The 16,784-nt window shown below is 46.4% G+C and overlaps 1 protein-coding gene across 6 annotated transcripts in view; it reads left to right on the top strand.

The window, feature by feature from the left end:
• Positions 1 to 16,784, top strand: part of camta1a (calmodulin binding transcription activator 1a) — a 275,197-nt gene that overhangs the window by 209,453 nt on the left and 48,960 nt on the right. For all 6 annotated transcript variants that reach the window (XM_076740402.1, XM_076740400.1, XM_076740401.1 and 3 more), the window contains one exon: positions 6,436 to 6,507. In XM_076740402.1, coding sequence (XP_076596517.1) covers positions 6,436 to 6,507 — 72 coding nt within the window. The remainder of the gene's footprint in view (positions 1 to 6,435; positions 6,508 to 16,784) is intronic.

The raw sequence follows: 16,784 nt of genomic DNA, 5'->3' as shown, positions 1-16,784 counted from the left end.
ATGAGTTAATGTGTAGGTAAGCTCTATGATATATCTATTTGTCACTGGATCCTGTTACCTGGAACATTATATGCGTGAATATCTGATAAGCAGTCTGATTTGTTTATGCAGGCACAGATAGTTAAGTCTATAAAAGCTCATACATTTACATTTATGGCCTCCATCCATCTTTTCACTCTTCACCTACGCTGGCTATTTATAGCTTGAGATGTCAGGGAATCGATGAACTAAAGACAAAAATGTACATGTGATATAAACTCACAAGTATGGACTCATTAGTCTCTTACTCTCAGCTCTTCTTTTTTTCTTTTTTTTTTGTCAATAATGATGTTGCTTGGATGATGATGATGAATTTTACATGTAGTCTGGCTGTGCCCTGTTCCTTCTGAGAATTTTTATGAAGCTTGTGTCACTGTGTGTCAGTGCACTTATGCTCGGATGCATTATGCATATCTGTGTGTTTGTCCTGCACATGTACAGGCACACGCAGGTAGACCTGTCTTTCCATTTCTGCAGGTGTATGTGCATTGCTGTTATTTGCAGGTGTAAGTTGGTAGACACTGAAGTGAGTAGCTGTGTTTGTGCCTATGTGTGTTTTGCGCCTTTGTGTGTTAGTGTCTGTTGGTGTATGGTGGCATGCCGTAGGCCCCATGCCACCCTTCCATCCCATTAGCTGAGCCCAGCCCCTGCCTGTGTCTGCTTTAACCTTGGCCAGCGGGCTGGAGGAGAGGGAGAGTAATTCTAACCTTAAAAACCTGCTGATTAAAGCTAGTTTGGTGGAATTCGATTCCACTTAATGCCTTTGGCCGTGAGCCCAGCTGGCTAGCATTAGCATCAACAGACACCGTGTCTTCAGTCAGGGAGACAGACGTGCATGGCCGTGTGCATGACTTTCCTCTGGCACGTGCAGAAACGCTGCTGTAAATCTCACATCCCTTTGTCTGTCTTTCCGTCTCCGTTCTTCTTTTCTGTCCTCTGTCTCTCATTCCACTCTCGTGTCGGCCTCTGCCCAATACAGTATATAACTCGTATACCCAACTTCATCACAACAGATCTCTGCCCTGAAATGCCTTTTCCCTCATTTGTCTCGAATTTGTTCGTGTCTTCCTCAGCTTCAGGAATGAGGCCAGAGAGACTCTGGGTTTTCAGTATGGCAGGTGGTCAGAGGTTCCTCTCTAACTGCCTCAGCCCTGTTATTGTTTTCCTCTTGAACTTGATGTATAGCTGTGTTTACGCGTCCAGCGTGGCTAATTAATTCTCCTCTTCAGGGCCTGTTTATCAACTGTTTGTGTTTATTTTACAAGGAGTACGCTATTTTTAGAGCCGGTCATTTCCATAACACATGCATTTTTCCAGAGCATCATTTGTTTTGCTTTGTTGAGAAATTTTGGTTTGTTTTTCATTTCCTCCTTCAGCTCGGGTGCAGCCTGCCAATTCATTTTGTAGCCCGCTCAGTTTTGACTGATTTAGAGGCTGCAGCTGGTCCAACGGAGAGGACCGGGGAGATAAATCTAAGCCTCTTTTGATTTATTATGTATAATGTCTCATCAACCGTTGCTTAAGTCTTCAGATGCACTGAAGAATGATACTGTTACAACTTTACAAGTAGTGGCTTATTTAAAGGGCTATGGAGAAGGAGAAGAATCTTAATAGAGAAGGCAGTAGCTGAGATAAAAGCCACAGTCATTGTGCCAGTAACATACAGGAGCTGAACATTTCTCTCTGAATCCAAAATGCAAGTTAGATACTGTATATTATGGGCATTCTGGGCATAGTGCCACCCTACCAGACACTAGAGATAATTTGATTCCTGCTGAACGATTGGGAGAGAGCAGAGAACAGCGACTGACTGTAAAGACAGCAGGTGAAATGCAGAGCCTTACGGTATAAGTCGAAAATGAGCTCATCCTCCAAACTGGAAGTGGCACTTTTTAGCCGTAAGTCATCTAATCACGTCTGTATAGAGCCAGAAATCGTTGGTTGATCAATAGTCATCATGGATGCTGTCAATGTCCAGGCTAGCTTGAATCTTGCATGGTCCATGAATCTCTATTGAGTATGGATTTTGCGTTCCCTCCACTGATGGGGTTTGATAGTGCTGCCTGATTGGCTGCTATGTGAGCTCTATTTATGCTGCTGTGCCCCAGGCTGAATCACCTGCCCCAGGCATCCATGTGAACAGACATATGCAGACATGCACACACGGAGAAGTACACACAAAAAAAAATGATACATTCCCTCTAATGAAGCAGTGAGCCAGAAGTGACTTTACCAGGTGGATGTCCATGTCAACAACTGTATAATAGTGCGAAGCGCTCACTCAATACAGCGAAGGGTGAAAATTTTTATGGGATCTGACTGTAGATTATTCGTGTCCAGAGTGATGATACGTGGGAAGAAGTTTTAGGCTAAGGAGACATTTAAGGACACACGAGTCGTACGTGAGTCAATGATAAAACTATCCTTGAAAGAGCTGGCTGGACAGATGATAGATGGAAACAGGGAGCTGGACGCAGGGGAATAAAAATCAGCAAGAAAGAGTTTTTTAACAAAATGCCAAGCATGTTGTCTGTGTGTGTATGTGTGTGCTTGCATGGGTGTGTGTGTGTGTGTTCTTCCCAGTTAGACTGACAATCCAGCAGACAGACAAATGTGTGGCAGCCTCTGACAGTAAGATGTTTGCATCACTGCAGGAAAACAGCAAATTGCCAACATAAATAAGGTGCCACGCTCTGATTAGGTCTGTCTTCACACATCATTATGGTCTAATGAGAGAGTTTCCCCTCTCTCTCAGTCTCACTATAACCAGTGCCGGTCTTGCCTCCACAGACTTTGCATTTTACTAACACATCTTGAGCTGTGCCTGACAGCTGTCAGCCATGATGGATGAATGTAAGTGAGGTGTCGCCAGGGCAGCAGGCGGGCCAGGGGCAGCGGTGGCCTCCAGAGGCAGGACAGGTAACCGGTGGTGGCCCTGCCGTTACATCTGAAGGCTTTATTTAGGCCGAACTGTTTATCACTGGCCTGTCTGCCCCGCTTGCCCCGCGTGAACTGCGATCCTGCTCTACTCAGGACCGCTTTAACACCCCGAGGGGGGGGCGTGTTCAGGCCAGGCAATAATACCCTCTCATTGGGCCAAGGCAGAGTTTCATCGCCTTGGCCGCTTGCTTGAATGACAGCACCAAATGAATTTGCTGCATCAGTGTCTGACTTTGGAGGACACACGTCGCTGTAACTCTTTTTTCCTGCTGTCTGCATTGACAGCACATGAATACATTATGGACACGCTGCTTGTGAATGCTTCTATAAACCGTGTGTCATTGTTCTATTGTGTCTCATTTGCACCCCCGACACAACAGTAAACCAATAATACATTCACATGTGAGTGAATGTGTTTGTGTATGTATGTGTGTGTGTGTGTGTGTGTGTGTGTGTGTGTGTGTGTGTGTGTGCATATGCACACCTATGTATTTATTTCATTGTTTCTGTGTCAGCGGCGCCTCAAAAATTACACACTGGGAAACTGCACTTTTATGAGAGGATATGTGTGTATGTGTGTATAATTATGGTTTAATTGCTTGCCCTGTGATGTGCTGTCATCTGTCACAGCCCAAAGACAGCAAATAATGGTTCTGCTGCCGTCACTTTGTCACCCAGACGCTCAGCATGCAGAGAGCAGCAGAAACACCAGTAACTGATATGCGTCTTGAATTACTGATAAGCCCTCGAGTATGATGAGCTTTGTGTATGTGGGCGTGCTTGTGCTCTCAAAAGTATCTTGGCTGGCCTTTCTATCTCGGTCTATTGTGATTGCGTATGTGTGCGAAAGGATGTGTGCGTGAGTGTAACAGAGTGTGTCTGCGCTTCTGTGAATGTTTCTGAGTCGGTGTGGTTTTGTGCTTAAAGAACTCATTGTCAAATTCTGCATGTGTGTGTATGAGTGTGTGTGTGTGTGTGTGTGTGTGTGTGTGGGAGTGTGGTGGGAGGGTGAGGGAGCACAAGCTTTGGTGTGCGTGCAAATGTGTTTGATGCCTACTGTATATCGGCACTGACAGGTGCAACAGTTGTGTTATGCTTTAAGCTGCTTGTTTGTCTGGCACGCTGCTTTGTGTGGTTGAGAAATGGAGTAAACAGAGGGAGAGCAAAGCAGCCTGGGGGCTAATTTATTCACTCCCCAGTCGCCCTAGTCACAGAGGCCTGTTGCACTGGCCCACCTGTCAATCCTGCCATAGCCTCATCCAACTGCACGCAGCCACACCACAGCCTGCTCTCAGTGGGCCAAGCGCTTTAGGCTAGAGTAGTATTAACCATGATATATCAATAAACTCTCTGTAATCAGAATTAACAAGACAGCAAGTTTATTTAGCACACATGCAGCATTAAAAACAAGTCTGCCATTTTCTGCGCGCAGTGGAAGTGAGTGCGGGGTCACACGGTGTGCGTGTCAGCGTTGGTGCTGAGATTTAAAGTCAAATATCGAATGGTGGCATTTCTGTTTGTAAGCACCTTCCACAGAAGTATTGCAACACATGACTGTAGTGAAATTCATGAACACTTTAATGCCTTATTGCATCACAACTGCCTAATCCCTGAAAAGAGCACAAAGTATAGTTTATGACATAAATACTAACAAAACTGCACAGCAGAAATGTGTGAGCTGCTAGCAGTTGTGGCTGACTGTAGTAATGTGATGTTCAATGCACTGTGGGAGTGGGAGGAAGTGTCTGTCTGTTGCCAGCGTGGAGTAATGGATGGCAGAGCTATGGGAGTGGGAGGAGGCATACATCCTATTTCAGACAGCTGTAATGGATGAGAGTACAGCGAAAAAATAAGAAAAGGAGGAAGTCTGCATGCCTTCACTATCTCAAACTCTCACGCGTACAGTTTGGTAGTATTGAAATCAGTTCACAATAGATGTGATTGGAACAATGGAACACCTGGAGAAACAGGCTGATCTGACTTTGGTTGTTTGTGAATTGGTCATAGGATGCGTGAATGTGTTGGTCACGCGCGTGCACAGTCACACACACACACACGTGTTTGTGCATCTGTGCGATGTGTTTGGGGTTTTTTTTAGCTGGGTAATGCGTCTCTCACCATGCTCCCAGTCCATGTAGCTGTGCAGCGGTACGCTTGTATAATTAATCAGACGGTTTGATGTTGGCAAATGAGTGTTTGTACAGACTGACTTCCTCTGCAGGCCCTGCTCTTTTTAACTAGGTTTTAGTTAAACAAGACGAGCACATAACACACTTCAAGGCAGCTATTTATCACATGGTCCTCCAAGCAGTGTGGCCCCTGCCCCTCCACCCTCCATCCCTCTTTCCCCACTCCTGTCCCCTTCCCCCCTGCCGACCAATTCACATCTCCGGTGCCCAAGGAAACCCACCTTAACTTATTGAACACACAACGACTGAATAATGAAGCTGTGTGTGACTGTCTGTGCACGCACACACTCTGACTAACAGTGCATGTATCATCCCAGCTGTGATTTCTCCTGATTTCTAAACAAACAGTTATACCAAAGTGGATTGGAGTGAAGCTCAACCCTCCAGACCTGCTTGTTTGATTTATTGCTGTAAGAGCAAAGCATCCTGTCTTAAGAGCAATCCACCCTACCCTCACCTTCCACAAATATTGTATCGCACAAAATCACAGCCTATTTCCTCGCTGGTGAGGGCTTGGGGAGAGAATGCTGTAGAGTCTTGTTGTAAACAAGCAAAAGTAGGCTAGCCATCCCTCTGGGTCACCTGGGAGCCGGGGCCGTGGGTCTCCCAGAGAAGGATTTAGGAGAAGAGAGGACTGGAAGAGGATAAGCGCTGCTTTGCTCCTGTTCCTCGCTGAAATGGTGCTTCGCTGCGTTTGCCTCTGCAGCCGGCTGTTGAAAAATGTCTCCTGGCCCCTCTGTCCGATACCGGGAGGCGTTATCAGCCCTGCCTAGCTCTCTCCACGGTAACAAGCCCCCAGGCACAGTATTATCTGTTTACGATAAGGATATTAATAACGCTGTGCTTTAGTTATGTGCCAGGGTGCCCTGCGGGGTGGTGGGGGGGAAAGGGAGGGGGAGGGGTGGAGTAAGGAGCACCTGAATCATCCTGTCAGGGGCTCTCTCCAAGCAGGACAGGATAAGAGTGCAAGAGAGGGAAGGAAAGGAAGGAAGGAGTCATGAGGCAATGCTGGGACGGTGCTGAGGTGTTCTCCCGTTAACCCCAACCACTTTCTCCTTCAAGCTTTGTTTCTGAGAACAATAGCATCACCATCTGCCGGCAGGTCCATGTGGGAGTTACCGTAAGGAGGGAAGAGGTCAGGGGTTCAAAGGTCGCAGCTGTCATGGTCAGCAGAGAGGTCAGCCTATTGTCTGTACTTTACAGAAGTGTAATGTCCTTTCTTTCTGTCCCTCTTTCTCTCTTCCTCTTCTGTTTCACTTCCTTGCAGTGTTTGTATGGCTGCTACGTACACTCCTCCATCATCCCCACCTTCCACCGTAGGTGCTACTGGCTGCTCCAGGTAAGAACTCCTCTTCTCCTCCTCTACAGTTCACCACACTTTCCTTTCACTCTCAAACTCTCCCAGCCTATCCGCGCAAACTAGAATGAGTTGCATGATATCAGTTTCCATTTAACCGAAGCATTTTCCTTTGACAGCCAGCAGGCAGACATCAACCTATCCCCCCGCCGCCTCGCTCTCTCTCTCTTCTCTTTTCTCTCCCCAGCCTCCATTTCCCTTATCTTTCCCAGTCATTCTCTTTTCTGATGGCATTGCCCATACACGCCGTCCAGCAGGAGGACGGTATCTCAGTCTGCTAAAAGCTTTGCCATCTCCCCTGTCTAACAGCTGCAGTGATGGGCAGTAAAAGCATGATGGAAGACGTTCCCTGTACAGTATAGTGTGCTTACAGTGGGTCGTCAAGTCCGCAGGCTGAGAGTGGTTGTAAATAGTAGTCCTTTGATCACCTCCCCAATACATCTCATCATTCTCGTTTAGCATGGCAGCCATTATTGTTGGAAGGTACCTGATATGTGCAACCATTCACACACACAATTTTAAGGGAGCATAAAACACAGAGAGGGAGAGAGAGTAGGGGTGCACGGAGCTGCTGCTATTTCTGTCTGTCTATCTATCTATCTATCTATCTATCTATCTATCTATCTATCTATCTATCTATCTGGAATAAACACACTTTTGCTAAATTACCTCTAGTTCAATTTTTCCAAGTTGTATTTTCTGAAGACAAGAATTGTCACAACATCCCTGCTGTACTGAGTAGACCCAGAAGACAAATTCATTTGTAGTCTAACCAACCCCACTGACAATGTCTGTTAGCAAAAGAGGAGAGCAGACCGGTTGGGAAAAGACAAAAGGGAAAAACTGGCCTCAACAATGCTTAAATACTAATCAAAATAATTAGAGTGTTCCCACAGCAAACAAAAGCTTTCAAAGAACAACTGTTTATATCTGTCTGGCTCTGTCTGTTGGCTCCGTGTGTGTCACAGGCAGTAATAACAGCACCAGCAGATAAAAAGGATGTCTCCTCCTGGTTCTCCTGAGTTCAGTCAGCAAAGCCACTCGGGTTATATTCACTTAAATATATTTTCCAAATGATGAGAGGTGCACTATATTATTAAAAACTCAATGAAAGCGAGAAAAACAGTGGGATAATTGTGTGTGGAATATATCACCGATTCTGGAAATAACACAAGACACAATGATATATGTTCAGACTTGAGGGGTTTTCACAGGAAGCTCTTGTACTGTTTGGCAACGCTGCCTGTTATCTTTGATCTGCTTCCATTTGCAAACTGTCAGGGAAATCTTGTGTCATTTTGTGGTCGTATGAGAAGCTCTTTTAAAGGATAGCTTCACATTTTTTCCAAGTCTATCTTAATATAATACTGACATTGCAATATGTACAGTGATACAGTTTCTGGCTGCCGTAATCATTCCTCTTGTCTGTAATGGCCAAGAATAGATCCCTTCAGTGTAAGTGATGGTGCACAAATCCACATTTCTTGTTACATGCAGAAATGCATTCAAAATTTCTGTCACTCAAGCCGGTATCTTCCAAAGTTGCAGTCTTTCTGGTATGAAATTCCCCCTTTCCCTTTTTGTGTTTGCTTGCTGAGCTGCAGTGCAGGGATACTAACACAAAGGCTCTAAATCTGGAAGACACCCACTTGATTTGCCTAATTCAGACTTCTGAATCCTCAGTTTAGCTTCATCTGAACTTCAAAATACATTTTAGCACAGAAGGACGACTGTGGAATCTGTCTTCCATAACTTATATTGGAGTGGAGAGGAAGAACATTTCAACGGCTGACAACTCATTCAATGTACAGATGGGCACGAGGGCATTGTTTTAAGACACGCTGAGAAAAATGTGAACCTACCTTTTCAGCCAAATTCAGGCCCAAAGGATCATGAATGGAAGCATCTGCAAGTAGAGTCAGGCCAAAGCTACGCCTGACAGATACACAATAACGCAACGACACATGCAGACATTCAGAAACATGAGGACACACTGTGCAGAGAGTGATTAACACAGAGAGCCGGGGCACACCGGGTCAGTCGCTTTTAAAAACTACAGCCTTCATTTCCCCTCGCGCCCTCTGCCACTTTCAGGATACAAGCGCATAAACACTCATCAAGCTTTGAGCAGTTCACTGACTCAACTTTTCTTTCCTGTTTCTATGGAGCATCAGCGAAGAACAACTGGTTATTTGAATCCTTGGCCCTCATGCCTCCTTTCCTCGCTCTGCTCAGCAGATCTCCTTCCATGACTCATAAGGCTCTGCTGTGCAGCAAACATAGCTGCTCATTCAAAAAAGCGCCTCTGCAGCCCAACAAAAAGCATTTATTTACAAGTATTTTCCTTGGCACTAAGCTGTCCTGGAGCCCCAGATTTACATCTCCTTTCAGGCAGTTTATTGCAGACCATCTGTGCTGACAGGGAACCACAATCAAGATGACACCAGAGGTAAAAGATTACACCACTTCAGTCCATATCTCGGCAGATGCAGATAGACCTTCAACACCTCTGTCTCTTCAAACCATTTTCAGTCAGACAACTGACAGTCAGCCCTGGTTACAACAGTCTCTCTCTCATGCTCGCTCTCTCTTTTTCTACCTTTCTCCAGTCTCTGAACCCTCTGTCCCTGACTCCCTGTGTACCATTTGCTGTGTCCATATGAGATTTGCAGGCAGTAGTCTGTCAACAGCAGAGCAGCAAGGAGACTGGAGCTCCCAGAGCGGCAACAGGGAAAGGTCACCAGTGAGTGAAAAATGTAAATATTCAGCCATCCAGCGGCCACAGTCACGGAGAGACAGGGATGAAAATAACTCCTATTACACAGCACCGACAGGGAGGGAACACAGAGGACAGAGAGGGTAGAGACAGACTGTGAATGAGAGAGCGAGTGAGATGGACACAACTTTTAAAAAGTTTGGTTAAAAAACCACTGAAGGGAGAGCTGGAGAGAAAGATAGATTTAAAGATTTGAAGCAAAAAAGGAAAAAAAAAAAAAAAAACATAACAGCAGAAGAGGGAGAAAGGGGACAGTGTGTGTATATATGTGTGTATTTTTGGAAATGTGTGTGACAGTGCAAGAAAGCCAGAAAGCAAGAAGCAGAAAGACAGAGTGAGGTTGTTGAAAGGTGTTTTAGGGATGGGGGGGGGGGTTAGCCTGTGGGTGTGTGCCTCTTTATCCACTCTTTATCCACTCTTTATTGAGTCAAAGCCTGGGTAATGAGACAGGGGACAGAAATGAAGACCTGCGAGGGGGGTCCTCTCTCACTCCATTCATTTTCTTTTGTTCTTTTCACCTCTTACTCTCAATCTGCTCATCCCCGCCACGCTACCTCCACCTCTCTATGGCATTAGACCACTTTAAAATGTCTGGCCCATCCCCGTAAATGGCTGAGACTGAAGAAAAGTACCACCGCAGTTATCTGGGGTTGCAAACAATGAATCTAAATTGCTGCTGAGACAGAGAGCTGCCCAGAGCGGACTGTGTGGTTTGTCACTCAAAAAAAGTTCCAGTTATAGTGGTAGAAAATGGGGCTCTGTGCCATACCGTGGTATATTTTCAACACTTCCAACAAAAAGCACGCAGGTTCCCAAGTCCTCACAAGCATCATAACAGTATGTATCCGCTCTTAAAATGCTGTCAGCTACAGCTGGAGTGTGCACAACCGGATACTTAAAGGCATACCTCGATGAGCTAGCAGTCTTTCTAGCCGTCATGATTCGTGCACACACAGAGGATCTGGCCCGTCCTGGTGGCACTGATTGATTCTATTGCTCCGTGTCCCCTTCTCTTGTTTAGTGCTAATCGAATGTAATTCCCTGCTTGCGCCTCTCCATCAAATCAGACAGTGGAGTTTGCGCTGGCCGGCGGGGGCACAGAGGTGGGGATAATTATGATATTAATACGGAGGGGGTCTGAGGGGAAACTTCATTTGTCCTGCTGCCTGCCACGAACACAGAGAGGGGTCAATAGCCTCTCCCGCTTTTTCTACTTTAAAGAGGAGGAGAGAGGGATGAGATAATGAAATGACTAGTAAGGCAGGAGGGAATGCTGACGACCTTGTTTCTTCACAGCTATCACTTTCTCCCTCTTACCTTCCTCAGCTTAGGCCACTGCGCTCGACTCTCTGTCTCACATGAATACATTATTAATATCACCATTCACTGCAGTTACATTTTTCTTATTACATTAGTCCTTCAGAATATAATGACTTTGGAACCACTTGAATTAGTGTTATGTAGTAAAATGAGTTGTCACTGTTGTCCCTGTGATCATTCCAGCACTATTAGACAGTATTTCAGCAATATTAATTTATGGAATAATTCAAAGGTTACTTAATTGGACAGGCAGAGTGATAACTCTGCCCGTTATCACAGTTATCACGGTGATGGCTCTGCGATTAACGCGAACCTTGAGCAGTGGAGGCTCTGTGGTGCTGTCCGTGGTGCTGAAGCCTGCTCTGCTCTAAGCTTTCTATTGGTTCACCACATCAGAGCCTTTTTTCAAACTTTTTTTTTTTATTATTTTTTATTTCTGGCTGTGTTGATTTCTCAGAAATCACCAGCGCCTTTGAGCTCACATCCGATTCACCTCTCATAACAAGCTCGACAATCTCCAAAGATCAATACAACCGGCCAATGCTGTCAGCAGACCCTGTGCAGGGCCCAACACATGTACTCATGATGCCTCACGCCACCACGACACCAGTCAGGGCAGAGGCCTCTCTAGCTAATTGAATGGGAAAAGTTGAGTAGCTCCTTTGCTGCGGTGATCCGTCATAGGTCTGTGTGCAAGCAGGATACTGTAGCTACAGACCCAGAGCGGACATGCCTGCAGGCTAAAGGCAGACAGATGGATTCTTTATATCTGCCTGAGTCCTCTATTCATTCGGATCAGTTTAGTTGCTTCTGTGTGGAGCACTGGGAGACAGGTGCCGGATTCACAGTGGCTCAGGTGATGTGTGATGACGGAGCAGAGCTGTCAGGTCCAGATTCACATCAGATACGTCCAGAATATGCAAGGCTACATAATGAATATTTCACTGAGATAAATCATGGATGAGCCCAGGCACCGTTCTGTTGATTTCACTGAGAGGGTAGAGAGGCAGGAAAACCTGGGGAGGTTTTGACTGACTGTCTACAACCTCAGGGCAAATGGAGGCAGTAGAAATATAATTGCCTTTAGCCATGCAGGCTGTTGTTTGTATCAAATGGAAATGCACCTCTACAGAGTATGAGATCAGATTTATAGCATATGAATTTGACTCCACCACCTGACTGTTCAACTGAAGTCCTCAACACTGGACAGGGAGGAGAGGGTGGCAGTATATGCAATGTGAGCGTGTGCCTGTATGTCGTTCAGCGTGTGCACATGCTTGCCTGTGTGTGTGTGTGTGTGAGCGTGCGTGTGTATGTGTGTGTATCAGGCTTTGCCGTTCTGTTTCTGTGCTATGGCGGGAGACCATGGTGTTCTCAGCAGCATGCTGCTGCTGGCAGGCCCCCGCTCTCTCTGCCATGAGGAGAACAGCTGCTTCACAAGCATGTCGGGGTGTGAGCCATGTCCCCGTGGCTCCCCTCATCTCCTTCGCTTCTCCTCCTCCTTGTGTGCAGTCACACAGATACAATGCATCTGACATTAACTCTCTACATCCTCTCTACTTGTAAACGTTCAAATATGTCCCACTGCCTGCCGCCGCTTTCTGAGCACTTCTGCTGCCCTCGGTTTCCACTCAGAAAATATAAAGTTAGTTCTAAGTTGGTCTCTGCCCAAAACAGTGACACTGGGGTTTCTGACCTCTAAACAAATTGAAGGTTACTCTGGTGCTTAATTAATGGCCCCTGCTGGAGCGCTCTCTCCCCATATGAAGAAACAGAGAAGTTGAGCTAAACCCCAGAGGCACACAGAGCCTCCTCTCCTCCTGGCAGACTGATCTGTTCCTCAGTGCCTGCGACCTTTTCTCTAGGCCCGTCGCCTAGCCCACCAGCACGGCCAATTATCACAAATCCCCCGCTGCATTTGTCTTGCCATTTTCACTCTGCGGCCAAAGAGGCGTGCGTGGCCATAGACTCATGCAGCCTCCTAACCAGCCGGAGCCTAGACGGAGAAACAGAGGCCCACAACAGGTATGTGGTGCTTAAATAATTCAGTTATCCTGAAAGGTTAAGGCTCTGCCAGTAAGGCGAATTGACATTCATCTTGCTCCGGAGTCAGGCGCTCCGCTTTCAGCTGAAGCAGCCATCGACATGTTTACATTTTGTGACTTCCAAGATTGTTATTGACACCAATATTTTACATGTTATTCTACCGTTCCTGCTTTCTTTCCTCTGGCCAGCTCAAAGGAACACAGGGAGCTGGCTGGCTAAGCAGAGCAGGAAACAAATGTCTTATTCCCTGGCTGATAATGTGAGCGTTGAGATTAAAATAGCTCTAAGAGTGTAAGCTTGCTGAAGAGTATTGCAACAAGCCATGATCCTGATTTGATATTACCCTCTGTGTTGTACTTCACAAGCTTTCTCTTCAGTAGCCTTTTGCTGCCTCTCCCATATTAGGCAATAAGAGAGTCCCTGTGCATAGTGTCACCAGCAAGCCTTGTTTGTGTTTACTAGAAAGCGGAGACAAATGGCTCCACACTAAGTCTGTTCTGTGCTGTGCCAATCTCTGTGTCCCCACTCATGTCAAGCTACAGATCTGCCCGTGTCACTATGCAGGCTCAGGCGTGATGGCAGAAGTGTGCACACATCTCCCAGCATCCCAGAGAACACTGGTCACAGCTAATGACCAGAACTGTCCGATTTGTCCTGCCCTGATTACTCCTCTGAGCCCCAATTAGCCGTGGATGAGGGTTGACATCCCGACACGATCGCTTGGACGTGTCATAGAGGGAAAGATGAGACAGGGAAGGAAAGGATGGAGGTAAGGGGGAAGACACAGGAAGTGTGTGCTAAAGAGAGAGGAGAAGAGGAAAGGGGAGTCGGTCTGAAAGCCGTAGTAATGTAGGGCCAGAGTCATTCACTCTGCATTCAGTCAAATATTGATCTGAATTCCTCCTCAACCAGCTACCACTCATCAACATACAAGCCAACAGCTCTGATTGCAATTTCTATAATTGGCAATTTTCATTGTGAAAATCTGTCTGTCTGAGGGGGTTAGCTGCATCTGGTCTGAGGCAGGCTGATTTCTCAGTGGGTTAACGATTAAGAGGCTAAGGACTGTTTTTGGAAAAGATATAAGACAAAAATAAAGTATCGGGCCAGTGTGATAGAATCAATTTACTAGTTGAAGCAAATAGTGAAGGTCTGCAAGCCCCCAAGGTATTTTATTATGGATAAAAAGAATACGATTTGTTTCCCTAATTGTCAATAACAATCTCTGCTATGAACATTGTTTTCACGTGTCTCCTCTGATATCTTCCACTTCTTTTTCTTTTCCTTTCTCTCCTGCCTTTTGTTCTGACCCCAACCCCCAGCCCTGTCTTTATTTCTCTCTGCCACTGTGTCTCCCCAGGATTGCTGAGCTTTCTCCCCTCTGCAAGTTTTGAGAGAAAATCTCTCTTTTTTTTAAGGCTTGCTCTCATTCTCTCTCAGTAGGGGGCAGTGGAAAAGTAACTACAAGGGCACATAAAGCCTTCAGAGTCAAACCAGACTTCTTTTAGTCTTTTTTGATCTGGATAGATGTCATATTGAACGCACATGCGCACACACCCTTCAACGGGATGGCTCTGCTCCTATCTCTGTCTGCTCCCCCCGTCTCAAAAGTGCACCCACGCAAACCTGAGACGACACAGAGATTGAGAGGGGGAGGAGGGCGGAGGAGGAGGTGAGACAAAAAAAAAAAAAAATGTGGAAGGGTAGGAGAGGAGGAATGGCAGGAGAGAAGGAAACAAGAGGTGGGAGGGGTGGAGGTGCTTGGAGAATGGGGGATTAGAGTTAGAAGATTAGAGGTAGAAGATGATATCATTTGGTAGAGATGAGCGGGAGCAAACGAGCAGTGCAAATCACCCGACGTTAACGAGCTGCCTCGTAAATTACTGCAGCCGAGTGTACGCTTGAAGCTGGATCTGGATAGGACCGCATAGTGCAAGGGAGGCATAACGCTTGTCTTAATATTATTTACTTCCCCCTCCCAAATTTATATAGGTTGTCTCCCATAGCCCAATATTGGGCTCCTGTGGCAGTATCAGGGGATGTTTCCTTATAAATAGTGGGAGGTTTTAGTCAGGCTGTGCCCCCTGTGTGGCCCATCCTAACCCTCGTACAGTCTGCAATGGATAGACTCCCCTCCTCCGCACCTCGACATGGGAGAGCTCAACTGCAAAAAACAAAACAAAACAAATGAAAGTTGACTTCCTCAGTGACCACATTAACTCAGATTTGACAGGCTGTTCCTCATCTCCCAATGGTGTTTACAGCGTTTACCTCCTAATGCAGAAACTGCAGCAAAGCAGGAATATGGAGTATTTTAATTATAATAAAATGTTGCTTTTCAGTGATTTTACTTTTGCTGAAATTCCTTAAACCATTTAGACAAATGCAGCAAGGATCACAGCAGTTCAGTTGAAGTGAGCGTGTGTACAAACATGCATGTTTCAGGCTGTTTTCCGGGGGGGGGGGGGGGGGGGGGGGGGGCAAGAGAGGGCGGGAGAAGGCAGAGGCATTATATGGATGGCAGGGAGTTGAAGTCTCTCTCTTTTTGTGCTCTTAGGGGGAGAGAGAGGGTGGGGTAGAGGTGGAAATATACATTTCTATTTTAGCCAGAAGCCCAGCAGCAGGAGAATGACTTTCATTGGTTGGATTCTAAATATTACATGACTTCCTGATGGCAGTGCGCCGTCTGAGGCGCTGTCTGGCCTGGTATTAACCTGTCCGGATAAATCAGCCGTTTACCCAACTCTGTTCCTCTGTCCAAAGTGCCGTTTCCTCCCTTCTTACCTCATTTTCCCTCAGCTTTCCTTTTTTTTTTTCTTTTTTTTTCTGTCACCTGTTTCTCATGCACCATTTCTGCCTCTGGACGGCTTGCTATGGTGCAGCCCACTTTGTGTGTGTACAGTGTGTATATGTGAAGTTACTCTGTGGTCCTCTGCCAAGGCCCCTAACGTCATATGCAGCTTGGCAGGTGACAAATAGTTTTTTAATTGCTTGCACCAGGAAAATCATTAGTCTCTTCCCTTTCCTTGGTGGGACCAGGCAGGACGTGTGCGCAATAATAATAGCCTCAGTCCCGTTTCCCGCTTCCCGCCTGCTATTTTTAGAACAGGTATTTTAAGGGCCCTCGCTGTGTATGCCTATGTCTGTGTGTAAATATATGTGTGTGTGTTTGTGCATGTGTACGTGCGAGTGTGTGGGGCTCCGCTGTAAGGGTGGGCTAAATGGTCCAGAGGTGCTTTTCCTTGCTTGTGACGGTGGAGAGTGTGTTTGTCAACCCTGTTCCTGCCTCATGAGAGTTTTTCTCATTGCTGTTGCTATTCCCCAGCCCCTGGGAGCCTGCTGTTTGTCTCTGTGTACGTGTGCTTTGTGTGTGTGTGTGTGTGTGTGTGTGTGTGTGTGTGTGTGTGTGTGTACCTCTGTGTCTGGCAGGCTCCGGCCTAGGCCATTGTGCTATAGTGCATTACTGTAGCAATCCACCGACACAGCGGCCAGCCAGATGAAGCCGTCCAGTTTATGGAGCAACCTGCAAACTCCAGCTGCTTTTGGTTGGGATTGTGCTTAGTGGTGAGATATAGTATTGATTTTCTCTCCTCGGTGCCCTTGCCATCCCTGCGTAGATATGCACCAGTGCTCAACATCCATTCACTGAGAGGGGGGAGAGGGGGGAGAGAGCAGAGGATGATGTTTATGTGACGATACTGACCCCATTCGTTCACATGGAAAAGGCGTGGAACGTGAGGCGGCTAGACGTCAGAGGGGAATTGAGTTTGCGAGGCTCAGATTGCGAGATGAACCCTGAATTTGATTTCTGTGTTATACAAGCATTTGTTATTAGATGTCTGGTTGTCTGAGGGTGTTTGTGTGTCTGCATCCTTGTATGGGTCTATTACAAGTGTGGGTTTGTGTGGATTTCTGAGTGTACATACGAGGGTGGTTGGGCACGTGTGTGTTAGCAAGCAATTTGGATCTGTGCTGTTGATGTTTGCCTGCATTCTCTTTCCTGTTTTTTTTTTTTTTTCTGCCCTTGGTTTGAGTCCCAGCGGGAAGCCATGTTCACTACTGTTCCAAAGCCGTTCAGATCCCTCTCTCCCTCCACTCCCAGCCCTCCCTCCCGCCA

Source organism: Chaetodon auriga, chromosome 10 (genome assembly GCF_051107435.1).
Source record: "Chaetodon auriga isolate fChaAug3 chromosome 10, fChaAug3.hap1, whole genome shotgun sequence".
Lineage (NCBI taxonomy): Eukaryota > Metazoa > Chordata > Actinopteri > Chaetodontiformes > Chaetodontidae > Chaetodon > Chaetodon auriga.
This window is presented reverse-complemented; position numbering and strand designations above follow the sequence as displayed.